The 27,803-nt window shown below is 41.0% G+C and overlaps 1 protein-coding gene across 2 annotated transcripts in view; it reads right to left on the reverse strand.

The window, feature by feature from the left end:
- The window catches only part of exoc2 (exocyst complex component 2), a 44,171-nt gene that overhangs the window by 16,154 nt on the left and 214 nt on the right, over positions 1-27,803 (reverse strand). For both annotated transcript variants that reach the window (XM_070908564.1, XM_070908563.1), the window contains exons 2-11: positions 17,617-17,774; positions 15,298-15,474; positions 13,987-14,113; positions 12,026-12,139; positions 10,468-10,592; positions 5,455-5,535; positions 3,658-3,803; positions 2,466-2,547; positions 2,241-2,343; positions 137-255 (exon numbers count right to left, since the gene is read on the reverse strand). In XM_070908564.1, the coding sequence (XP_070764665.1) occupies positions 137-255; positions 2,241-2,343; positions 2,466-2,547; positions 3,658-3,803; positions 5,455-5,535; positions 10,468-10,592; positions 12,026-12,139; positions 13,987-14,113; positions 15,298-15,474; positions 17,617-17,734 (1,192 nt within the window). In that variant the 5' untranslated portion in view covers positions 17,735-17,774. The remainder of the gene's footprint in view (positions 1-136; positions 256-2,240; positions 2,344-2,465; positions 2,548-3,657; positions 3,804-5,454; positions 5,536-10,467; positions 10,593-12,025; positions 12,140-13,986; positions 14,114-15,297; positions 15,475-17,616; positions 17,775-27,803) is intronic.

Raw genomic sequence — 27,803 nt, forward strand, 5'->3', positions numbered from 1 at the left:
AGCTGGTACGACGGAGAGGCAGCTGGCTTTCTCTCCTCCCTCAGCTTCCTTCACACTCACATGACATCCACCAGCCACTTTCTCATGTGCAAAGCGAGTCAGCTCAGACATGTGTGTGCTTATGTGAGTTAGTCACCTCTCTGGCCACTGATGAACTCATCTCTGCAGTTTTGCATCAGCTGCAGGATCCACTTGTGCTGAGCGTAGATGCACAGCCATGCTGGGTCGCCTGGAGCGTGCAGGTCAGACAGGTACCTACACGTGCACAAACACACAGGCGTTAAACACTTCATTCAAAGAAGAAAAAAGACCAAAAAAGGGAGGGAGCAGAAGACTCATTACTGCAAATTCTTCGAAGCAATAAATCAGCAAATATTGTCTGCTTCAGGATGAAGGCAACAAATCATCTAAAGAAAGCAGATCAAGTGTCTCTGGAACTGCATGCTAATCAAGCAATTCAGTTACCTCTTGTGGCCTGTACTGTATGGAAGCATCTGTATTTGTTATGTCTCTACACACATTTATGCATTTGTAAACAGCATATTGATTCACAATAAACTCTGTTGTCCATAGAGAAGTCAGTCAAAAAAAGGCTTTCAGCATCCATATATCCACATCTTAGATACCAGAAATGGTCAAATAAAAGGTGAGTAAAAAAAATCAGGATGCTTAAATTCAAATGAAGCAATATAGCCTTCAAAAGAACATAACTATGCCTCAGAGACACAGTTATAGACACAAAAATAGTAAAGATTAATGACAGATCAATCCTTTAAAGCCACTAGGTGTAAAATATTAAAATGTCCAACTCTGGTGCCCCCAAGTGGGAGCAGCAAAAAAGACCGGATCCATCAAAACATCAGTTGGGCCGAAATGATTTTAGCTTATCACAGATACTATTGGTATTAGCATTTATGTTAGTCTGTAAATAACAAGAAATTGCAGTACAGAAGGTTTGAGGTAATTAGTTTAGTTTCGTTTACTTTTCAACTGTAGAATATCCCACTCAGTAAATATGTTGGTCACAGACCAAATTTAAGACATCCTTATCAAAGCATTTGCTTATGTTATCTGTAAATATCAATATTGGCATCGGCCTTAAATACCTGTCGGCCAGGTTCCAATCTAAATAATGAAAAAGATGCCATATTAACATAAAAAGTCACCACAGTGGCTATAAGTTAATGTGTAAATATAAATGATAAAATATAGACAAACTCAGAGCACCAGAAATAATTAAGAGTAAGAGAAAAATAATTCAACAAGAAAATATATAAATGCATCCATGTGAAATAGCAAAAAGACATATTCATATTTTTGCCCTCTGCGTAAACATCTGCAGAGAACATCAGAAATAAAAAAAGTAATTTTTGATCCTCTTGTCCCAAACTCCACAAACACTTCACCCTCTGATCATCTCACTACCCATAATCCTCTGTCTCCCAGGAGTTTATTTCCTGTGCATCACTCAGTGACCTGATCTGAGCTGTGGCCTGGCTCCCTCTACTGTCATCCTATAAACCAGCCGCTCATTTGTTTCTCATTAGGTGGCATCTTTCAAAAGTTTGAGCAAGACTCACAGGCACACAACACACACACACACACACACACACACACACACACACACACACACACACACGCAGCTCCCACCATCCACGGCAAGAGTAAACAGGAGCTGAGTGGGCGTTCAGAGCCGTGCCTAATGCAGCAGGATGAAAGATGTTGCCATGTGGTTGAGAACTGGTCTCTGTGATCCTGACAGGTCGGTCTTAACAACAATAAATCGGGAGAGACCACAAGTATGAATGGACAGAATGATAGAGGGGGAAAAAAGAAGGAAAGAAAGGCAGGAAAAATAGAAACAGAAACAAGAGAACGGAACAACAGAAAGCTGAGAAGATGAGTGAACATTCAGAGAAAAGTGAGAGGCAGACAGAAGAAAGCGCAGGGAGGATGAAGTTCTGGTAAACGATGACACAGACAGACATCAAAGAAACCAAAAGGAGTGTAATGAAGGAGATGACTTAATATTTAATGTTCACAGACTGTTCGCAATGTGTAGAGGTTGTGTGACACGCGTAAAAACGGAGTAATGTGAAAACTGCCGGATAAAAAAAAAAAGAAGACTGTTTAACATTTAGGCAAACGAACCCGTCACGTAAAAACAAATCAAAGAGTATGAGGAATACTGACAGATGGTGTGAGATGGCTGTCTTAGGATTATAAACATGTAAAGAGACCTGATGTATCTCTTCTGGTCGTGCAGAGTTGAGGGGGTCTGCAGCAGTTTCTCCAATAAGAGACTCCTCAGAGCTCCGATCCTCGTCTCAACCTCAGCGTACACTGGAGCAGAGTAACAGCAAAACCTTTCATTATTTGATATAGGGTGATATTTTATTTATATTTTACTATTTTTTACTTCTACTACATTTCACAAAAAAAAAACAAAAAACAAACGTGTTTACCTTTTTTGAAAACAGGGACCTCAGTGTTGCCAAAGAGAGATTTGGCTTTCTCGTAGTCATTGATCACCACGTCGTAATCACCCTGAGAGGGAGAAGTCAGTTCAGTTAATAATGCAGCCCAAGCTGTTTTGTTTTTTTTAACACATCAATCGTGACACACAATGAGTATTCAAGCCTCTGAATGACGGCCATCAGATCTGTGCCTTAAAACAAATATACTGTACATACTGGGGATAGATAGCAACTGTATTAAAAACAACAACAAGTAACAATTCATAACTAAAAGGGCAGCATCCCATCACGCTGAATGCTCCTTTTCTTGCAAGGAGTTCTCAAAGCAGCTTCCGACATCTAAGAGTTCAAAAAAGTAGTCGTAGTAGCTGATGTCCACATGGCAACTGCATTTGACACAAAACTGCATTTATTAAATATAACAAGCAGTTATGTATTTGTTCCAACACAGAAAAAATTCTGAGAGGGAAACATTTTAAGCTCACAAACCGTAATGCAAAGACAAAACACTGCCTAAACAAATACTGGAAACTTTACTTTGCACCTTGCGCTATTATGCGTCTAATGAAATGAAAGCAGTTGTATTTAGGTTCTTGGTTTATTAGTTGTTTTGGTTGCTGTTCTCTTGGTTTATGTTTATATTAATATATTTATGTATTTATGTGCTGAATGTCCACTGTTGTATTTTAATAGCTGCTGTTAGCACAGTTTCCCGTGGAGGGACAATAAAGTTAAGTAAAGTCAAATGAGGTGAAGTTACACACTCTGGTGGACTTGTAATGGCATGTTTCTCATGGGAGCCATTAGGTTTTATGATTGCTCTGCTGGGTTTTACAATAACTGAGGAAAATTAACCCACAGTGCAAATCCTCTTCTCCGATTATGTTCCCAATGTCCCGTTATGAAAGCTAAATAAACTCAACATTAGTTTCATGAACACCATGATGAAAACAATAGCCTCAGAAATAACCAGCACTAACCCCTCAATGCTAAGGGAAGTTCTGAGAGTGCAGACTGTAAAACAGGTTACTCAGAGCTCTTCATGAATATCTCATGCACTACAAGTATTACAAGTGTACTAGTGGGAAGCTGTATTCATTTTGTATTAGGTACTTTATAGTTATACATGTGCTGGTGTTTCTGTAGTCATGTTGTACACACATGTGTGTGTGGATAGTACCTTTTGGATATTGCGTTCAATGTTGAGTGGCAGGTTGAAGAGAAACTTGAAACGTTGCAGGACGTTGAGCGCATTGCGTGTGGAGTCAGCTTTGTCTTTCCGCCCCAAGACCTCCTGGAAAAGAGTATCTGCAGTATCACTCGCTCCTACGAGGAAGACGGAGAGAGACAGAGTGAGTGAGACTGAAAGAGGCAGGAGAAAATGAGAAACTGGGATACTATGAAAATAAATGTCAATACCACATTTCCCTTTTAATGTCGGTCTCTGGTTTTCTTCCTGCTCTGTATGCTATCTGACACAGTAGAAGCTGAGCTGACTAAGAAAGTGACAGCTATCTCTTAGTCAGACGGCTTAGTGGAACCTTTGCACTGACTGGCTTCGTGGGTGGCCTCGGATGTGCCGTCAAATAGAAAAACAAAACAAGTTCTTCTAATCAAAACAAAACCCCACCCCCAAAACAAAACCCCTGAAGGAAAAACAGCATGGGACCGAACAGAGGAATATTTCACATTTTTCACTCTCAAATCTGAGTTGAAACTAACTATTTTGTGATTGACTCATTGGCGCTGTGTGTTTGACGCATGGATTTTTGGGGGTGAACGTTGGCCTAGGCCCACTGGGCCATGGGCCCACAAGTCTGGGGCTGTGGGGATGAAAGCTACGTCCGGCTGGGAAGTTTATTTACTCTAGACTCCGGGAAAAGGACCTGCTTGTTGACCCTCCATTAGAGGACTCACATTATCATGTATGAGATGAGAGGGTGGGAACATGGGATCTGCTCGTTAAAAAGGGGACGATCTACAACATCAGCATACATGGTGTACATGTGTTGGGTCAACGGACGGTGTATCGGTGTATGATAGCTGGTGGATGGTGAAGTTGGGCAGAACTGTCTCTTCTCATAATCGCTTTTTATTTTTTATTTGAACATGTTACAATCAACCCAAGATCACACTGTAAAAATAACAAGCAATGTGCAGGGAGAGAAAAAAACCCCAAAAAGGGCTCTTTCATTGCTTTCACTACTTAAAAAAACACCAAAGATACAGTATGTAGATTATACAATTAAGAAAGCCATTAAATCATATATTAAACAGATTAGTTTAAATGTTTTTTTTAAAAAATGTATCATAGGATTTGAGTATGTGTGATTAAATGATCTCAACTCAAGATCCACTAACCAGCTTTTTCAATTATCAATGAATGGAGAAATATTGGGAGAAAGATCACAGCCATTCACTTCTGACACACTTGGGTCACATGATGACACGTGTGTCAGCTCCATTCACTGAGGAAGACTGTGAGGTGCAGTTTTATTGCTGGTAACCGAGCCTTGAATTAAGATTATTTTGTCACAGGTAACTTATTGAAAACTGACCTCTGCCAGTAAAATATCTGGAAGATGATTGGTTAAATGAGTAAATCTGTGAATTTGTTGAATTAATGACCTGGAAGATTTCCCTCTCTGAACTGTATCTTATGGAGATACATCTTTGGAAAACATTAACGTAAATTGTAAGAAGTTAAGAGTTTCTGAAATAAAGGAGCCAAAGGGGTGCAAGGATTTGAAGGGGTTGGGATTTTTAAAAAAGACAAACCCCCCAAAAAACACCCAAGCTTGCTGTATTTAGCATTGCCTCTAAATTCAAATCTGATTTCTCAAACCAGCTTGGGATACAATACACATTGTCATCAGCTATCAATGTATGAAACAACCTTTATGTGACAAGAGGATTTGTTTTGGGGGAAATGCCCCAAAGATTGACCCTGTTGTTGGACTCTGGTCCAGGTACTTACTGTTCAGGATGTTTTCTAGTCGCTGGGTCATCGATCCCTCCACTCTCTCTGTACCATCGGACTCCAGCCTCTGGTGGATCGCTGCAACACAAAAGTCAATATTCATTCATATTATGAAGGACTCCGATGACCCACTGACATAAAATCAGAGAAATAATAAATGTTAGAATGAATGTTGAGATGATAAGAAATGAGGAAAAAGAAAAAAAGTGGGAAATGGTTCTTTACACTGTAGAATAACCAACGTGCAATCCCCTGAGACAGGAACATTTTCAATTTCAGGAACCGAAGGTAAAACAATAAACAGGCCCTACCCCAGTGGTAGATGGGAGATAACCTCGCCGGTTCTCCGCCCACAGATGCAGCTATTGAACCCACCCCCCCTTGTGCCTGTTCCCACGCAACAGAGGACCTGACCTTGTTCCAGTGGTGACTGTACTGGATCAATTCACCTAACCAAAGCCATTAACAGCACCGCTTTGTGGTCTTGGGACATTTGGAGCCCTCTGACCTGGAGGTAATGTGAATCAAAAATGTTTCAGCTCTTTGAAAAATAACATTTGGGAGAGCAGAGCTGGAGGTCTGGATGCCAAAAATGACTGTTGCTCAGGGGAGGCGGGAGGAACTCTCTGATGGCTTGTATCCATCACTTAGCATGAAGAGCTTTACGCGGGAGAGGGAATTTGAAAAGAAGGAATGAGGAGAGAAAACACAGAGAGAAAAAGAGGCAGAGCGAGTGGTGTGGCTACCCCAGTGAATAAATAAATGGTGTGCAGTAGTGGGCAGCTGGGTGCTGAGAGCTGCAGTGTGGGTTTATTGACAGAGTGGAAGAGAGGTGGAGAAGGCTTAGGAGACCTTCTCATACATACTTGTGGAGCGATTCAAATATGCAAAAAGCAGACATCTCAAGAATGACGTTAAGAGACAGAAACATGGGGAAAAAAAAAAAAGGATAACGATCCTCTCATTTCTCCTCTCTCCACTTCCCTGCCTTCCTTTTTCTGCCACAGTTGTTCCACTACAAATACTGGCTGTTAGCAGAGCTTGGAGACAGCAGAAGGAGCGGGAGGCAAAGTGAAGGGGGAGAGCTCTGTAAATAAATATGTGGGTCCATTCTGACAGACAGAAGCCTCAAGGCAGAGACTGAGGTATTCCTAAAACACCCTGTTCAAACACGCCATTGCCTAATCAGTACGGACGTCGATGGCCCTCTCGTGGACCTCTCGCTGCTCGCCGACCAGCCGAAAATGCGGCCAGATGCAGGTTAGGACAAAGGCACGTAGACGTGGGAGTGTATATGGGAGAGCACAGGACTGATAGGGCTGAACACACAGTAAGACCAAGACACACACACACACACCAGGTCTGCTTCACGTCTCCACACTCCCCCTGGCCCTGTTGCCAGCTGTGTGTCCTCTGCATCTGTCACACACTGAAGGGCTGATGACGTCACAGCTAACCTAAACATCAGGTCAGAGTCCGGATAACACGCAGCCAGGACCTGAGGAAGAGCCGCAGCTCCCGCTTCACTTCCTGGAACCGTTGAGGGGAGGAAAAAATGAATAAGAATAAAAATACAGTGTCCCTGGATTCTAAAGCTGGAGATGTTTTGACTCCTGCCGGGGCTGGGGGCTTGGGGAATAGGCCCTGGGAATCTGGCATTTTTGGAACACGGTAGCCGTTCCGTTTCCTGCATCACTGGGAGACTTCCTTTTCACACAACAATGAAAAACCTCAAATTTCAACATTTTAGTAGAAACAACTCTGGCCTCCCTGACAGACTGTCAGTCAGTCAATCAGCTGGAGCAGCTCTGTCTCAGACGCATGGCTCCATTTGCCACTGAGGCTCCGCAACCAAATAGCCGCCATGCCAAAAACCTTTTCCATTTCTTTCACCAGCCTGTGTTGGTTCACACGGACTGTCTAGAGGACCACTTGTATCCTCACTGCAAAAAATTCCCTTCTGCAAACAAGTAACATATTATATCAAACAAAAAATATGCAAAAATAACTTGAGACCTGTGACTTCATGTGAACCCCCTATGAGTGATGCTGCATTACCTCTCTGTGTCACAGCCTCAGGTTTAGGGTCCTGCTGGGTTAGGGGTAGGGTTATCCCACTGGCGGAAATCACATTAATAATACATGCAGTCCTGAGTTTAATACACTGGTAACACTTGTCCATCCATATTTATACATACTGTGATTTTAAAGTTAAAATATATCTTTTAAGAACATAACATTTTCTATTTTCTCTAAAATGGGCTCTTAATTTTTTGTTTACTTAAAAGCTTAATACGCTTGACATTTAAAAAATGTTTTTGTTGTAATAAAGGGTGCACCTATCCAACTTTCTTCTCCTGATACCTATTCAGATACCTCAGCTCGCGATATGTGCTGGTACAGATTCTTGATCCGATACCAATGGCCTATCATATTTATGTAAAGTAGCTTTAGACCAGGAATTATTGTGTTAGACGCCAGCAGCTTAATGTCACTTCATAAATACAGCAGAAACACTGACGACACTAACAAAGAAACTGTATTTAATGTGGATCGGTCAATCTGGTCGATAACAGATCTGCTTAATAAGGTCAGCATCGGGCCCCATACCGATCTGGTGGTTGGGATCGGATCATTGCTTCTGCTAAAAGAATGTATGCTGATCTGGGTGCAGCTCATTCCTAATACCATGCAAATCTTTTGAGACCTGCAACTTGATCATGCACTTCTGATCTGGCTTTTGGAAGCTTTCAGAACACAACCCTCTCATAAAAAGATGGCTGGAGCTCCCAGTCTCGTTTCTCCCTTCGCCAAAAGCCGACATTAGCTAACTAACCCAAACAGCACTGTAATTAACAAGATTTGTGGTTTGCAGATGCAAAAGTCTAAACTGTGTGCCTAAGCACAGAGGTCATAGATCATTAAAAAGAGACATGGGATTTTGTTTTCCTATTTCTGTTGGAGATGGTTAGCTATACTGGAGAGCAATTAAGAAGCAATTAGTGGGACAAGAAAAAGAGAGGGAGGAAGAGAAACCCCACGGATATTGAAGTCAGAGTCCTGCTGTTTGCTCTAAATATTTTCTATCCGCCTCATTTCTTCTCCCAGATTTGGCTTCCCTTCCTTGTTTCCACCTTGCCGGCAGCAGTACGTTTGAATCAAAAAATAACTTCTATTAAAGTCATCAATAAAAATCTCACATGCAAGCAGAACTGAAAATAAACAGAGAGGAGACCAAAATGTCTTGATGGTGATTGAGAGGGCTGGAAGGACTGCAGCAGCTTCTAACACAGCACATTCTGAACAAGGAGGACACACAAGCACCCTGTTAATTTCTTTTTTTCATAGCTAATTTCTTTTAAATTTTCACAGCTACATCTCAGGTGAGGTTCATTTGGAACGACTCAGAACAACAGAGACCTGCCAAACGCTGCCGAGAGACAAAGAAAGGATTCACATTTGCTCAGACAGCTGTGCTAACTAGGCCTGGCAGTGAGCTATAGCAGAGCTGTCTCAAGCTGGCTGGCTGCTAGCAGCATGCTGGCTGGTATGTCGGTTTGGCTGAGCATACCTAGTATACAGAATATCTCCACTTGAGCTATCCATTCTGGGCTACCACTTCATTTTATATGAGTGAGAGCCAAATGTTGGCGGAGAAAGGATGTTGTAGTGCTGTATTGAGTCATGGTGAGAAGACGGGAGTCAGGAAGTTTAAAAATGATCCTTTAAGTCAAGCTGCTGGTCTCGAATATGAGACGATGTCTTTAGTGGAAATGATATTTGAAAAGTTGGACATTTAAAAGATTCACAGCTCCCTGAGTCTCTGTGTGTACCTGCTGCAGCCTGTTCCTTCCTGTTTACGCTGTACTTTGGGTTGTTTGTAGCCTTAATGTTGTGTTTAGTGAACCTAGTTTCACCTCAGCTTCTAATAGCTCCTGCGATTATGTTAGTTTTGTTTTAAATTATGATATTAAATAATTTTTAAATGTGTTAAACATGCTATGTGGGCACACTATCTGCCAACGTGTTCCTTATCTTCTAAAAGTCTTCATCAAACAAAGCCTTGTTGCAAAGCAAGCGGGGCATCTTATAATCAGGGTCGTCTTCCAAGCAGGCCAATACAGTAAGACCCCATCCTGTCATACAGGCCATAAAGCATCATTATGCCCTCTTGGTTCACAGGTCACTTGAGTCCATCCACGCTGTGCTGTTTCCTCCATCTGTAGGGACTGTACATTTCCCATTGGGGCAGTGGGCACACAGTAGGCACGCTCAGTCTGAACGTGAGAATGACTGTGCATTGTTCCCATTGGTCTTATTGGGTCTGTTATCAGCACTATCAGTCCTAATACTCTGGCCTGCATTGTGTTGGGCTGCTCCGTTTATTTAGATTCAGTCACTAACAATGAAAACATTGCCTCTCTCCCAATCGGGCACAAACATACGGAAAGCAATAATAATAATGATGGAGGCAAAAAAGTGTACGTATAAATAGTAAGGGGAAGTAACTGAGCGGCTATGGTGGGAGGAGAGTGTAAACAGACAAAAGTATGAATGATAAAGCAAACAATTGATTTGAGGTACCTGGCAGAGCGACAGCAGTCAGTCTCTGCTACCTTGAAATCTTTTTGGCATTTGAAAGTCAGTGTGGCCAAAAGTGTGTGTGTGTGTGTGTTCCCGGCTCTAGGGAGACACAAGTGAGACTGTGTGTGACAGGTGAGAGCTGATCTCATTTTGATGAAGGTGAATTAGCCGTGTTGTGGTTGGCTGGTGTAACCATAGCAGAAAGTGGAGGGTTTTCACACAGCGGCCAAATGAGCCTCTTTAATCAACCGCTGCTAAACCGCACGTGGAGGGAAAAAAGCCTGAGACACGAACACTTGCACTTTCCAAAAATCAAGAGCTCTTTTCTGAGCAGAAATGAAGAGTGATGATTTGGAAGTTTGCGTATTAATTGTAGACCATGTGGTGTGATTTCACAGCACACAAAAATGTGTTAATCCTTCTCACCTGCCAGAGCGTCCTGGGCCTCAAAGAACGTACTGAGGCCTCCTTTCACGTAAGCCAGACTCCCCTCATTCTTCTTAGTAGCCTGCTTCTTCAGATTACTGGCTGCAAACTTCAACTGCTCAAAACTGAGGAAAGAAAAACAAAATGATCATGCCATTATGTTAGGCCTGCAACTTGTGATTACTTTCATTTATTTCATTATTTGTCTAGTTAATTGATTAACTGTTTAGTCTATAAACTGTCAGAAATGTTTGAAAAATGTCCATTATAAGAGTCCTCGATGACGTCTTCAAATTGCTCCAATTAAACAGACAAAAGCAGCAAATCGTCAAATTTAAAAAGCCAGAACCAACAAAGGTTTGCCATTTTTACTTGATAACAATGAATGAATTATTCAAATTGTTGCCGATACATTTTAACAATATTTTGCCATTTTATTGTCACAAATGTTTGACTGCACAGCTCACACATAAGCATGTATCTCAGAAACACAATCACACACACATTTTTCGCCAATGTGAGTACGTGTGTGTGTGTGTGTGTGTGTGTGTCAGTGTCCTGAGTGAGGTTTCCTCCGCAGGAAGAAACAGTCACCCAGCGAGATCCAAACAGAGGCCCCTGGTCATGCTGGATCCTGGGGTCTGGGTTACTGGAAGGCTAAGCAGGGGGAGAGGAAGCCAGGAGAGTCCAAAATAACTCTCTTCTGCCCTGACATGACAGTCGACTGGGCTCAGGGCTTTTGGGTCAGCACGCTGCCTCGTCTGCATACCTAACTGTTCTCTGAAGGGCCAAATGATCGTGTGAAGAATCGGCCAAGACACAAAATGAATGTCATAAACCCAAATATAACAAATCCTCTGTCCTGTGTCCCCCATGCATTCTGTTTCATTTTCTTTTCAATTTAGTCATTGCCACCTCCCAGTCTGTACCATAGAGGTGCAGCTAACGATTATTTTCATTATCGATTGAGCTATTGATTATTTTCTCGATTCACTGATTGATTGATTGATTGATTGTTTGATCCAAAGTGACGTCTTTAAAAGGTCTTGTTTCGTCTGACCAACAGCCCAATACCCACATAGATGCAGTTTACTATCATAGAAAAGTAAATAAATAGAAAATATCCACATTTGAGAAGCTGGAACCTGTTTTTTTCTTGAAAAATTACTTAAAACGATTGATCTGGACCATAATCGTCAGCTTGTTGAGAATATAGAAGGTAATGTCTCTTTCGCAACACATGGATCCACCTGCCACCGATCCCATCTGCCAGCAATGAGTGTTACAGGGTGACTGCAGGCCCTGCAATGCCGAAAAGGCACCTCAACGAACCAGTAGGAGTTCTAGCACAGTGACCAGGACATGCCAGATTCCCACTAGCATTCGTTGGTGTGCCCAACCAAGCCAGAGGGAATTAATCCCAGATCTCTGCACCACCCTGTAGCCTCCTGTCTCTTGTCTAGTTACTTCAGTTGAGAACAAAAATATTTTTGCTTCATCTTTTCCCCCATTTCTTATTCTTATGGTAGCTTAAGATGAGTGACAACAACGGATCTACCTGGAGCCTGAATGGTTTTCTATGAGGTACCAGGTGGCAGAGAAGTTCTCACTGGTGAAGTCTCCACTCATTCCTGGAAATGTCACCTCCATGTCTTTCTGTGGGATTTTGCCTCTGAGAGAAGACAGATAAACAAAGATGAACACAGAAGAAAGGCAGGACATAAAAGAACTCCACTGAATTAAAAGACGTACAGATGTACACTATATAAACCGCCAAGGATCAAATCGTGCAGTGCAAACTGTGATGACAGTAAAACAAAGAAAAAGAGATGTATACATATATTAATAACAAATGGTGAGTGAGGATGGCTTGGCAAAAAAAAAAACAAAAGTGTAAATATTAATTACATTTTTAATGTGATGTTGGGGTCAGCTTTTCCAGCAGGGGGCAGTGTGCAGCCAGAAAGTACCCAGGATGGGAGAGCTTGGCGTGGGAAGTGCAGTGTGTGACGCCTGGGTGCCCCTGGAGGACCCAGCTCTCATTAGGGAAGCTTGATCTCTACTAATGACCCGTGGCCTACACAAACCAAACCAACCCCCCACACACACCCACCCACTCTGCAGTTACACACACATGTATGTAGAAAAACCGACTCACGGAGAGTACAGTACTAAGATCTAAGATCTGTGAAACAGAAAAACTATATACAAGAACACACTCGGTGACGTACTGTATGCACACAGAGACTCATGCACAGAAAGCCAGAAGCACTTAGTAGTAAGTACAAACACATACACACTCATTCATGTGTATGATGTAATATTATTTGTGCAGAGTTGTTGCAATGGTTAAATGACGCTGTATCAGAACAGAGAGAAAGTGCAAGTTTCCTCATTATTAAAATACATGTATGCAAATAGAATCACGCATTCCCTGTATATGGACATACAATATTTTGGGCACTAAATATTATTATGACTGATTAGGTAGAAACTAAGAAGTGAGTGTATTTGAGCTCCTGGTCTCTTTCTCATTCTAATCCTCAATGTTTTCAGTTCAGCTCAGGAGATACCAAACTAAGAAGGTTACTGAAGACAGTCCATTACAACAGTCGTGCAACTAATGCTCTCTAATCTTATCTCTGATATAAACTCATATTACTACTACTCTCTATAAGTGGGTCATATATTGTGTTTTTGCAGCTAGTTTCGTCAGCTGCTCAATAGTAAGCATGTGGAAATATTTAGTAACACCTGAGCTCTACGTACAGACTAGTTTCTGTGGTGCCACCTGTTTTAATCTATAGAGTTTTCAATCTCCACCTATTAGATGACGTATGACATTACAAACAGCTGGTGCAAACAGCTACAGCTGGATAACCAGCCAGTGACTTCACCATACAAAGACGCTTCTTCACTGACAAACAGCTCCTCCGATTAAATGCTTAAAGGAGTATTTTATTCTTGTGTTCATATAATAACGTCAAACAGAATTGTGATTTTTATCACGGATGTTTAATGCAACGCGTGGAGACGAGTGAATGGTACAGCCTGTTTATGGGGGTCTCGTCTCTGGCCACGAGCGGTCACTTGCCCCCGGCCCCTCTAAACCAAACAAACATGAAGCTAGAAATGCCAGAACTTGACAACACAAACTATATATTACAACTTCTCCTCTCGCTGCCAGGCGCGTGGGAGGCAGCACCATGCTGCCTGCTCTGAGGCGGCATACAAACATGTGTGTGGGTCGCTGCCTCAGTTCTTTCCAAATCCCTTTCTATCGTCGTCCTCTCTGCTTTATACACAATTATTCTGTTTCCACTCCCTGTGAGCAGCGGTTAGAGGCAGTTCAGCCATTGCTGTGTTGGCATAATATTTCAAACGCCTGCATATGGGGAGAGTTTGTTTCTGTTTAGGGATGTAAACCATGACTCAATAAGTAGAGCGCATGTGTTTATGGCGGTGTGATTGTGCTGAGCCGTTTTTGTGTGCGTGTATTCGTATGTTCTCGGTGCGTACTTGTCTAACTCGATGCCCAGTGGATTGCTGGGTCGCAGGGAGAGGGGGGAGATGCCTTTGTTGCGGTCGGTCCTCATGTCGTAGTAGTTCATCTCATCCACCCACACAGCAGACTGGTCCAGGATACCTGCAGGACAGGGCAGGACCGGAGAGGCGTGACACATGTCACTGAGCTCAACAACACATCCCAGATGTGAAATCACACACACAGACGTACAAACAAACACGCACATTCAGGCAGCACCGTATATTATACCTTGCTTTTTATTGACTTCATATTTTAACAACGTTTCTCGTATTGTAATTAAACGAGTGCAAATTCTGTACACTCTATTACATGTTTGTAGGTTCTGGTAAAGTGCATGTGTCTTCTGCAACTAAAGAAATGTGCTGCAAATACAGAAATGCTTCAAGCCGTACACAGAAACAGAAGTTTCCAGAGGACACGCAAGTCATTATTAAAAGGCTAACGTTGTGTATGTCCAGCATCTCCAGTAATATTGAAATAAAGGAATCAGATTGTTAAAACTAAAATAAACATTGTTAGCTCATCCCTCAACATCATTGTCATGTGGTTGTCTTGTGTTCATCAGTTTTTGGCGAGTGGGTCATTCAATCTGCTTGTGTTTTATTTATTTGCACCGTTTTATTTTTATCAATGTGACGTACGTGTTGCCAAAGTGGTGAACAATTTATTTTTTTATGTGCTTGTGTTTTGTCTATTTGAGTGTGTTTTTTTTTTGTTTTTTTTTTAAAGTTGTAGACCATGAAGCTCTCTCGCCCACCACAGGCATCTCTCCTCAGTTGCTCTTGAGGGTCCTGAGGGTTATCCCACTCCTTTTATCCTGATAAGGTTTGTTTTATTGAAAAATGGTCACAGTTGTAAGCAGAGAGGGTGTCATACAGATTGTAAAGTTAACTTAGCTACAATTAGTGCTAAAACAATTGGTAAAAAGAATAATCGGCAGCTATTTTGATAATCTATTCCTTGTTTGTCAAGCGAAAACTCTTAAATTTGAGGATTTGCTGCTTTTCTTTGTTTTATATTATTGTCGATATCTTTTGGTTTTGAATTGTTGGATGGAAAAAGACAAATATGAAGACGTCCCCTTGAGCTCTGGGAACTTCTGACATGCACTTTTCACAACTTTCTCACATTTTATAAACTAAATATTTCTTAGATTAAACATTTTAGAAATGAATCAGTTTAATCGCTAATGTAAATAATCATTAGCTGCAGCCTGAGTTGCAACTTTCTGCTCCTATTGTCCAGCAAAATTAAAAAAACATTTTTAGTGTTGTGAGTCTTACCAATCCTCTCTGGCCGGAGCAGTTTGAATGACACTGTGGAGGTGCCCAGACCTCCCGACTTGGTGGTGACAATGATCTCTCCCTTGTCGTCTTTGGCAGGACCCACGCGGCACACTATCTTGCTGGCTGACATCCACTCGGCTGTCAGCAGGCAGTTATGGCCACAGATCGACAGACCTGAGACGGAGGAGAGAGGGGAGAAGGTGAAAGGGTGAGAGATACAGCCACACAGTGACAGTACAAATAAACTAAATGTGGCACCGACACACACACACACAGACAGTCCATAACAAGAGGAGCTCACTCAGACAGAATTGGCGTCTATCAGCAAGTTTAGTCAAACTGTCACCAGGGGTCAAAGTTCAAGTTGGGGTCGTGATGGGTGTGGGTGGCCGTGACCTTCTTTCCTCTCACTCAGCTCCTTTAAGCTAATGTGTGTCACTTCAGTGTTAAGTGGCCCATTAGAGGCACAATGTGCACTCTGCCCTTACATCTGTCGTCCTCTTTTTAAACCCTCTTGAAAACTATTTGGACACTAGAAGACAGACACAGGGATTACTTTGACATGTCCCGCTGAGGGGATTCAGACAGCTTCACGTGTGTATAATCAAACATCATAAAAGCCTGTGAAAGCTGATCAACAAATAGCCCATAAAACCGTGAATAATATGCCCATTAGAGCTCCATTTCCTGCCTCTGTTCTCTACTGGCCACTTTGTTTGAATACATAAGCACTCACACACATTTGTGCATATCTAATTGTCTAATTCCGGGCCCCAGGGACATTCATGGTCAGAAATAGACCTGTATCACGGGCCAGAGCACGGCTTGCCAAGCATGGAGCAGTGTGCGAGTCCTCCGGACAGTCCCCCCTTTCCCCTCCTCTGCTCAAACCAGAGAAGTAGGGTAAAGGAAGAATTGGCGAACATGAAGGAAAATATAGGCATTGAAAAAGAGTGACGTTCAAACACATAATGAGAACAAGATGGAGGACGTCCATCTGTGTGGCTCTTGAAAATCATAAAATAAAGACAAACCAACAACAATTCTGTTTTCACATTAATGCATGAGTTTCTCAAACTAGGCATACAGCAATCAAAATATTTACAGAAACAAAAGATGTTGTCTTTAGTGTGTTGCAGAGAGAGTTGGCAGAATCGTCACAAGAGAACCAAAAGTGAATTACATAACTGCAAAATATTTAAATAATTTATTTGGTTGGTCTGCAGGAGCTTTTTGTTAATGTTATTTTCCCTATTTAAGTTGCTGCAGTGCTTAAATGACAAAGCTGGGGGATCTTTTGTTTTTGGTGTAACCTTTAAAGAGCACTTCAAAATGTTTTTACATGTACGATAAATTCACAAAAGTTGTATATAAATTACAACTGCACAATTAAATGGTCAAACAGATTTAAAATATGCAAATTCATTTTCTTCTGCTTTGTGTTAATTTATAGTAACTTCACAGGGTTCTTCTGTGACCTGCCTCAATTTAGAAAACACTTTATATAAATTATTATCATAACAATATATTTATTGTTATAATGCAACACATATTTAAACATTTTAAACATTTAATTATACAGCCAGTTTGAATTCAGAGTTCATTATTGCTGATATCCTGTGGTATAAAAAATATTATTTGTTTAAAAATGTAAAAGTTGTTATTTTTACTCAACTTATCAAATTGTCATGAAAGTAAAACCTGAATAGTGATGATGAAAATTATGAAATTCTTATTACAGAGGGGGAAAAGAATCAGGCGTCCTCTCCACTTACGTATCATATAAACAAAAACGAACTTTACACCAGCCTGTTTAAAAAAGGGGCCGCTGTGGTTTGTTGATGGATCAGTTAATAAAATCAGTTAATACGACTTAAGTTACAAAATACTTTACATACCAGAGCAGAAATTACAGGACAAAAAGAAAGCAGCTACATTTACTCAACATCAGCGTCCCTCTTTTTCAATAAAAGCGAGAGATATAAACAATAAAAATCAGCACCTAAGACTAATTACAATAAAACAAATACATGTTAATTACATAATGTGTTGACATCTTATACTAATATTCACATCTGTGTGCTGATCTAAAAGTATGCTGTATATTTATCTTGATGTATTCATTTATTTACCTACATACATATTTCATTCAGAAGAAGAAAGAAAAAATATCAAGGTGCAGCATATAAAGTATGAATATGGATGTCTTCGGTCCCCGTGAAAATCAATATTGCTGAATGAAAATGTATTTTTAAAAATGAGAAACTTCACACTACATTTTGTGTGTGGTTAGTCATGTGGTTATAAATGCATTACCGATGAGATCCTGTGGGCCTGTGCCCAGGTTTTCTCCACGGATGGTGACTTTGGTCCAAGCCGCACCCTCCTTGGGTGAGATGCCCGTGACCAGCGGGGGCTGACGGGCACGAGACATGGTGGCCTGAGGCTGACGGGAACACTGGGTCGATCAGCACCTGGACACGGAAAAAGACAGGCAGAGGGAGGAACACATGAGAGGACGTGGTGAGCAACACAAAACTCAACCAACTCCACACACAGTTAACACATTCGAACAACATCTAATAATGAATGAATGATTTGCTGGTTGCAGCCTGAAATTAAAAAATCTAATCAAAAGTCATAGTAAAAATAATCATTAGTTATATCTCTGGAAATAGAATGAAATAACTTATGAAGATATACACTAATTACTGCTGTAAAACCGGACAAAGCATTTTCAAACGGTCACCCAACTGTGCTAGAAGTATCTGCTGTAAACAATACCCACCAGGTCTTAAAAAGGGAGGGGGGGAGAATCCTCTTAATGTCAACATGGAACCGTAGCTGGTGAACCCACAACCCTCTCCTGATAATAAACATGGTAATTTATTTTTCACCAGCCAACCAGCTTTTACTGAATTACCAGGCAGCCAGATATTTAGGTTTTTAGAACTGACAGGGGAAAGCAATATATGAGCAGCATTTGGATGGCAGCTAGTGTTAATTTCCGACCCTGTAGGTCTCCAAACAATGTATGCATTGCAGCAGTTATCTCTCAGATAATAGGAAAAATAGAGAAGGGAGCCAAGAATGAAGGAGCAGACAGAGAGCAGGGAGGAAAGGAAGAATGTAAACCTCACAGCGAAGGATAAATAAACCTGGCCTCCCCAATCATTCCACATAAGCCCACACAATACAGTACAGATTATGGTACCAACGAAGGAGCACCCATGCAAATCTGTTCATGTTGGGGCTGAGCAAAGGAAGAGAGGGAAAGGGTCCAAATGACAACATGAAAGGATGTATTTCAGCAGCACAGATGTTTGCTAATAAATTACTGCCAGGTCTCAAAAAGGCTGACCAATCTAGACTCTGTGAAGCAGCTTGAGCCAGGCTTCCGCCCTTTTGCTCCGCAGCCAAAACACGTTCTCCACAAACAATGCAGGAGTTCACACGGACCGGACCTGCAACAAGTTCATGGTGGTAACCCTTTGCACAGTTATATGGTCACTAATTAGGTGTAGGCGTACAACTGAGGTGCAAGGAGACTTCCAAGAGCCAACGGGGGCGCCAATATCAAAGGAAATCAAAACTGACAGAGCACAACATTGATTAGTCTACTTGTTAGCGAGACTTTCCTGTAAAAAGAAAATCAGAGTTTCAACCCCTGCAGCAGCCAGTGCAAGCATCAAGAGCCATAAACCAGAGCTGCAACACTAAGATTATTGTAATTATGAATGACTCTATTGTTTTTTTAAATTACTACATTAAACATATCGTTTATAAAATGCTAGAAAGTGGAGCAAAACCTCGGGGGCCACTGGTATGCAAACGGGCTCACTACAAAGTTTCAATCAAAAAAAAAATGTTACAAAAAATGAATGAATTATGTATTTAGCATGACCCTTGAACTTTATGAACCCCCCCACGTTCATAACAGAATTGAAATTGTTTAAGTCACAAATAAACATTGATTTAGCCTCTCATCTGTGCAGATTTTCTACTTTTCTTTGTCGTTTAAATATTTTGATGGATGGAGATCTGTCACTATTTCATTTCATAGACCACACGATTAATTCCATTCAGCTAAGTTGCACACATAGTGTCGCGCCATGTATCATTAGACGTGGTGAGTTCAAACATCAGTGTCAACAGACTGAGTGTCACACTCAGTGGCCACTTTATTAGGTACACCTGTGCAACCTAATGCAACTGCTCTGCCATTCAGTCTACTTTTATGATGCCTCTAATGTTCAGTTTTTGTTGACATGGTCATAGAGGTGTTAATTCTACTGTATGTTTTAGCACTGAGGTCATAGTTAGTGATGGTGTTGTACTGGACTGCATTATATTTAGAGGTGTTTCTACTAATCTCCCCCGCTCATGTATGTAAATTGAAAGGACAAAAAAAAAGAAAACCCTTGAATTTAATGCAGTCCAGTACAACACCTGCACTAACTGTGATCTCAGTAATAAACATATAATTTAATTTACACATTTTTGACAATGTCACCAAAAATATAGAATTTATGGAAGAGCTGCTGTATTGAATTGCAGTAGATAATTGTACATGTGTACCTAATAAAGTAGCCACTCAGTGTAAGACTCTGAAGTAGCATGGCGGTTATTGTAGAGTAAAATATTATTTCATAAATCTTCATTAAAATACCTGTCTTTCATTTAAAAAGTATCCAATAGTTAAGACACACCTTTATTTTAAATAGCTGGGGTCACAAAAATAAGGTTGGGAACCTCTCTGGATGAATCAGTCAAACAGCTGATTGACAAATAAGTTAAGAGATGAGTGGTTTCAGTACTAACCACATGAAAACCTCCTTAACACTTAAGTCCCACCAGCTCACAACTTATGAAAAGCTGAATATTTGCTTCATGGCACTAAGTAAATATCACAAGACTTCAGGCCTCATATTTTCATTTCAGTGTCCTTGAACACTTTTGAACACCTTTGAAAAGAACGGCACAATAAAATCACAGCGGCATAAAAAGCTGCAGTGGAACAGCAGCACATGTATTGACTTAGAAACCTCCAAGAGTAGGAACCTTTCGGGGAAACTTTTCCGCAACAGGGCCCCCCCTCCATCGCCCTGACATCCCGGAGTTAACGAGTAAACTCCAACGGGATTTACCTCATGTTGTTGCTGCTGCGCTGCGCTTGTCAGAGGAAATGGAGGGGCTATGGATCTGACATGAAGAAGATAAGAGGTTAACAGGCCTAAAACAAGAGCTTGGTATATCCTTCATCAATCCCATATGTTTAGAGTGGGAGTGGCGAGGGGCAGAGGATTGGGATCTTAATTTTGTATAATTCTGATTCTGCTTCCAGGAGTGTCCCCCCCCCCCCATCTTGGAAATACACGTGCACAAACACACAGATAGCCTCTCCCCCCCCTCCCACACACATACACACTCTTACACAGACATACATACACGCTGGGCAGAATGACAGCTCAGCTAGGTTGCGTGCGAGGGGCCCGAGCTGGTGTTGTGTGGTCTGTGTGTATGCGAGTATGTGGAAGGATCTGCGGAGAGGTCTGGGCAGTGTGTGTATATATATGTGTGTGTGTGTGTGTGTGTGTGTGTGTGTGTGTGTGTGTGTGTGTGTGTGTGTGGTCTGGGTGTGTGGTCTCTGGCGCGGGCCTGGGGAGAGCCTGCTGACGGCTGGGATGAGAAAAGAGCCGCTGTGTTTACTTTACTCTGGGGGCTGTGCATGGACACGGGAACACTGCCCAGACCCCTCTCTATAACACCAGCGTGCACACACACACATGCAAACCAAGTCACGCAGAAACTGAGGGGACTCTTGCACAAGTCTCGTGTCACACACCATCACAAATACCCTGTAAACTACAAACTATAACTTTATACAGACCGCGGCCTAACTGAATGAATTTTTCCTAAAAGTAGCATGAAGAGGAAAACAAAAGAAGAGGTTTCTGGAGCTCCAACTGGAAACTTGTGAGGTAGGATGTATTTTCCACAAGAAGGATAAAGGTATTAACCTCTAGGGGGCATCAGAGGATCCCCCATAAGATTATACCCCAATTTCTTGTGTCAAGCCATGTCACACTGTGAAGTCTAGATGTAATCAATGACAACACACAACCAGATTTAGCCCCTTTTCTCTCGCTCGATTCTCTTCCAACCATGATGCTGTTAGCCCCCAGCCCCAATCCCAACCTCTCTCACTGGTAATAGGGCTAAAAAGGCAGGTTTGTTTTCCTTGGAGGCTGACTAACAAACAGCAGGGCTGGCTCTAATCTGTGTGGTAGCTGTGGAAGTCTGAGGCTTGGGATCTTCTTGCAGCGCTGCTAATAAGTGACAACCCTTCCTTGGTCTGGTGCTGGAGCACGCAGACACAAAGGAAAGACTTTTCATTAAAGCTCTAAACAAATCGTTTTGTCACATGAAACCATTCAATTTCCACATACTGCACGCAGTACAGCCCACAAATGCTGTGCTCAATGGTCTGGGCTAGATGGCTGCAATGGATTTCTTTTTTCATAAAATAGGAAGACTGAGTTCAGTCCCACTGTACTTGATAGTGTCCGATTTTCACATTATATTATGTGGTTGATTTTCCCCTGCTACTGGAGTTAACACAGGGTTTAGAGAGCATTGGCAGCACACATCGGAAAAGACTACTACAGTAGAAAACCATTTCCTAATCAAGCTTGTGATATTGATGCTTTGCGTGTTGAGTAAACGCTCTCCCTTTTCACTGGTAAACTGTCTGACCTGTCACAGGTGTTTTCTCAAGGACACCATGATTAACTGGCCTGCAGCGAAGAGCATTTACAGTAAACAGGAAATGGAATTTTCCATAAAGGATGAAATCCTTTTTAATAGGTTGTAAGTTGTGATGAATAGTATAGTTCAGTTTTCATTGCTACAAAAAATAAAACAGCAAATCAAATGTACTTACATGGTTGGAAGCAAAATCACAATATCAAAAAAAAATATTTCTAATTCTAAAATAAATCTTATAGAGCAATAACAGGGCAAATCACATATAAAATAATATAATTTATGTTGATTGCCTTTAACTGTGTTTCACTGCTGTCCAGTAAGTCTTTATGTAAAACAATGTAAAATGTAAAACAAAAATATGGACTCATTTTGCAAGGCTTTCAATTACAACAGAATTTAAAAAAAAAACAATAATCTTACCAACAAGATATGATTCAATTCAAAGTCAATTAACAATATGAAATTATCTAAAATTAAAACAATTTGCTGATTAATCAATTGTTTGATAGACAGAAAATTAACCAACATAATTATTTGTTGAAGTAATTTACGAGGCAAAAAAATGCCAAACATTTGCTGATTCCAGCTTCACCAATGTGAGGACTTTCTGTTTTTCTCAGTTGTTTATTATTGTACATTAAATATTATATATATATATATATATATAATAGGTTTTAGACTGTTGGTCAGTCAAAATAAGAGTGATGGTCTCAGCATCAGTTTGGGCTCTAAGAAATTGTGATGGACATCTTTCACTATTTTTGAAATTTTACACACTAAAAAATAAATTAATAAATAAAAAACGGAAAAATGAATCGGAAAAGATAACATTTGTATTTGCAGATTTAAAATGATCACCCAACCTTATCTAAGACTCAAGTCACTTAATTGCAAATCAGGGACATCAGGTCTGGATCACAAAAATCTTCACGGTCTTTCACATAATGCACCAAAATCAATTGCAAGGGCTTTAAACCTCCACTTAGATCATACACCAAAAGGTCTGACCTTTAGCTTAGCTATAGCTTTAGATAGCTTTTTATTTCAACAACTTCAAACATGACAAACTCTCTGCAGCACCACGGACATGGCAATCTATCCACCCGACCCACCATATCAACACACACACTGCCACATGACTATCTCATGAATAAGGCGTTCATACCTTAGATCATATGCTGCTCTGAGCTCAAAGGTGACTCGCATATGGCAGTGATTGGCAAGTGTGTGTGTGTGTGTGTAAGAGAGAGTGTAATGGGTTTAGGGGGGCACAAAGGGACCCATTTAGACAGTTCATCACCCTCACCCCCCCCACCTCCCATCAGAGCAGCTAACTCACTACGCCGGCACCCCCCCGACACTAACACCATTTCACTCCGTGCTCCCCAACATTACACAAACACCAGATTCCATCAAAGATCCCCCCCGACTCCTCTGAATGGACAGAGCGGGCCAAACATCACCCAGCCTGAGATGAGTGGTCTGATCACACAGGCTGGGCGAAGCTCTGAACAATCCTCCACAGTGTTCGCTCACACCCAGGCCACCACATGCCTCTAAGATGTGGAGAGGGCGATGTAGCTGATAGCCAAAACCTGACCATAATATGTGCCAACTGTATCATATTTCAAATAAACGGACCATAAATAACATGAACTGTGTGGGTTCTGTTTGAAAACAGATGCTGCGACCACTGTCCAGTCACAGAGTTCTTCCATCATGAGTCAGCATCTCCTGTGCATGCAGCCAGACCAGCATTTATGGAGAGTCTTTCGTGACAGAGAAAGAGGACAGAGTGATCAGATGTGTGCCTCTGGCTCACTATCTGACTATCATGATGTCTGCCCACAGGCTTTGTTATCTTAAGGGCTGTCTGTTTGTTTGTTTGTCAGTCTCAAGTGCTTTTCAGAGCTAGGCCTAACGAAGTGAAGTCCCCAATTTCCCATATAAAAATCCTGGAACAACAAACAGAAATATGAAGTATAGGCCTGCAAATGCAGGAAGATGTTTTCAGAGGATTAAGAGACTGGAGACAGGCGGCTTTGCCCAATGACATGGCGAAATGGAGAGATTTGAACCTTCATGAGGCAGGCTGTAACACTGCTGCCCCAGCTGCTTTACATAAGAAACACACCACCAGCGTGAGAATCATCACAGTCACATGCTATCATGAGTTATACAAACATCGATGCTTACAATACAAGTCAACCCTTTTCTTTAGGATTGCAACTAATTATTAATATTCTCATTATCAATGAAACTTCCCCCTTTTCTGTTAATTAACTGTTTATGTGGCTGCAGCCTATCAGCCAATGTTCTATTTATCATTTATTATTTTACTGACAAATGCCCATCACGATTTCCCAGAGCCCAAGCTGAAGTCTTCAAACTGCTTGTTTTGTCAGGCAAACAGTCCAAAACCCCCAAATATTCAATTTACTATCATAAAAGACCACAAAATTTACATTTGGGATGATAATGAAAGTGACTTTTTTTGCACTGAACAATGATCTGAAAATCAAAATAATTTTCTTATAATTTATTCAAATAATAGGTGTTATAAAATAGTAAAAACTAATAATAGAAGGATGGTGACATAAAATTGCTAATTTTGTCTGTCCAAGTCAGAGGAGTCAAAAACCAAAAGGTATTCAATTTACAGTATAAAACAAAAGCATCAAATCCTCACATTTGAGAAGCTGGAACCAACAAATGTTTGGCATTTTTGATAACTATCTAAATTGAATTGAATTGAATAAGTACAAGGCATAATCAATTATCAGAATTGTTGTTGACAATGATTACTGTTCTGTAAACTGACTAATTAAATAATCAACTAGGGCTGCAATTAACAATTATCTTACTTGTTTACATTTTGCATCACTCTCTAATCAAGTCTAAACCCATGATCTGCACTAAGAAAGCTGACTCCATTAGTATTGAGCTTGTCTCTTCAAGCAGTCCCGTGACCTGTTTTCCCAGCCCAAACCTCCTCTGTCTGTCTGTCCAGGTCTGACTGGGTCACAGAAACCATACTGTGAAAACCAGTGGCCCAGCAAGCCTGTCAGCAGGGAGGAGGCTACCAGGTGGGGCAGACTGCAGAGAGCAGACTGGGGTGAGAGAGAAGTGCCGCTTCACAAACAAGGCTCGGCCTGACCCCCGTCGCTCGATTCACCCCGAGGTCTACGGAGCAGCGGCACTGAGGAAAAGCCTCAAAAAACACAACCCACCACATTCCACCAAAACAAACAAGCAGGGCCACCCAAATTTTTCAATTAGAGCCCCAGAAGGGGGGCAGGAAATGGATCAGTGTAGCCTTGCCCCCGTCATCCCCCCCGATCCAGGCAGTGCTGACTTTGGGGAAGAGAAGGAGATACACAGAGCTCTGTAGGCTCTCACTGAAAGGCTGAGGACTTGCTAATGTAGATGTCGACGCAAATGATGGAGGAGCTCAATGACAACTTATTCCTGCGACATGGCGCCCGCCTGCAATCGACCTGTCAATCAATTACTCTCACGCAATCAATCAGTTGAACAAACACACATGGTAAGGTACTCTTAAAAGCCTATTCAAAGAAAGTACATTAAAACAATACTTGACAAATGTACACAAGAGAAGGATTATAGAAGCTTAGACTCTGAGCTGAGAGACGTGTCTAAATCAAAACAGGGAGGACTTAACGTTTTTTAAGTAAGTAATATCTTAACCTTAAGACCTACTAGAAATCAATTGTATGGGCCACCACAGCTGAAACGGTGCTTTCTTGATTTCTGATTCATAGGCTTGATCTAACATTTGTGAAACAACAGAAGCTGAGCTCACGTTATTACTGCTCACTGACACAAAATGTGGATTCTATCAACTTTATCAGTCCCATGACAGTTAGATGTGGGCTCGGGTGTTTCAAACCACACACAATACTCGTACACCATACTCACAATTTTCACCACTACTGAATGACACAAACAAATCAGTTCATCCTACAATCTTTTCAAGCGTAAAATGCCAAACATTCATTGGTTCCACTTTCTGAAATATGAAAATTGTTGCTTTATTTGTTATATATGACAATACACTGAATATCTTTGGGTTTTGGACTGTTGGTCAAACAAAACAAGCCGTTTGAACACATCTCCTTGAGTTGTGGGAAATTTTAACATAATAATATAACATTATAACACAACATAATTATTGATTATAATTAATCAATAATGAAAATAATCATTAGTTGCAGCCCTATTGCATATTTCATATTAAAAAAAGAGAAGCAACAACTCCTTCACAATACTCTTGTGAGCCTTAAAGATGCAGCATTTAACTGAAATCAGAATCAATGGCAACTCATCACAATAGATATTACAGTGTCCACTTCCACAGGTCCAAGCTTTTTCACTGAAGCCTCATATTGGCATTTATTATGCCTCTTAAACTAGCACTCTATTAAGGGGGGGGGGGGGGGGGTGCGCAAAGAGGGGACATCATTAAATAGTTTAAATGAGCAGACTGAGACAATGTTATGCTAAAAAATAACAAGATCATTCCTTGAGCAGAGGACTGATATCCAGTTTCCAAAACAAGCCAACAAATTGATGCCTATGATGATAAACAAATGAACTGGTTCAGTACAGATAATTATCTGTCTTTGACAAAGTCATGGCAAGGAGACAAGGTCAAAAAATGTTATACTTGCAATCAAGTGGCTTAATGGAACATTAAGATGATTGGACATTAACTATAAACCAATAATTTGTCATCTAGTAGTGATGCATTAAAAACCTCATTTACAGTATTCTAATGTTTATTCTCATCAAAGTGTCTTCCAATCAATGAAAGACTGCCTTTCTGAGTCATATGAGGTCTTTTGGTGCGATCATTTATTAACATCTGTACACATTCAATGCTTTCAAAGTATAAGCAAGGTGTTAATTCCAAAACACTTTGGCTGTTTTTATAGAGCCCTTCATAGGCAATCATTATTTCTCTATTAAAAAGCAATGACTTAATCTGTTTTAATTGGAATGCATTGCACAGTGTTTATAAAAGTTGGGAGAGAGATCATGGAACCTGGCAATGAGTTAGTACAGCAGGTTCTCTCATGCATACAACACTCCTTCACTGACTTTTTCTGTCTCAAGTTATCACAATCACACTGTAATTTCTTCACTTGATGTGAGAGATGCATCCAGCGCTGCTTGGAGGATAGGACGGAAGGGTGAAAGTTGAAGCAAGTGTCATTCTTTAGTGCTATGAGCATCACAGACGATTTGTTTAAATATCACACTGACGGTAGGAATAACGTCTATATGACTCACCACTTGGAGACTAGCAAAACGAAATGACAAAAACATAGAAAAAGACAGATGATGGGGAGTATTTCTGTGGTACGTTTGCAAAATAAAGCAGTTACAAAACAAGTGACCACAGCTAGACGATACTGTGACTAATACGCCGAATTTAACCCTTCTCAAGATGTCTTGAAATATGTTCTACAAAAGACAACGCAACATCACCTCTAAATTGACAGATATTTCAATGGAGTTTGGTTTAGCTAATCGCGTTGCCGTTAAGACGGTAAAAGACGACAACATTAGGAGCATCTGTCAGCTGTTTCTACTATCATCGACTATCGTTACTACCTTACAGCAACATATCTAACAACCGATCAGTGGTTTTAGAGAAAGGGATATCAGCTTTGTTGACAAATTTGACATCTAACGTTAGCTTAAGCTAACTT

Source organism: Enoplosus armatus, chromosome 7 (genome assembly GCF_043641665.1).
Source record: "Enoplosus armatus isolate fEnoArm2 chromosome 7, fEnoArm2.hap1, whole genome shotgun sequence".
NCBI classification, from domain to species: Eukaryota; Metazoa; Chordata; class Actinopteri; order Centrarchiformes; family Enoplosidae; genus Enoplosus; species Enoplosus armatus.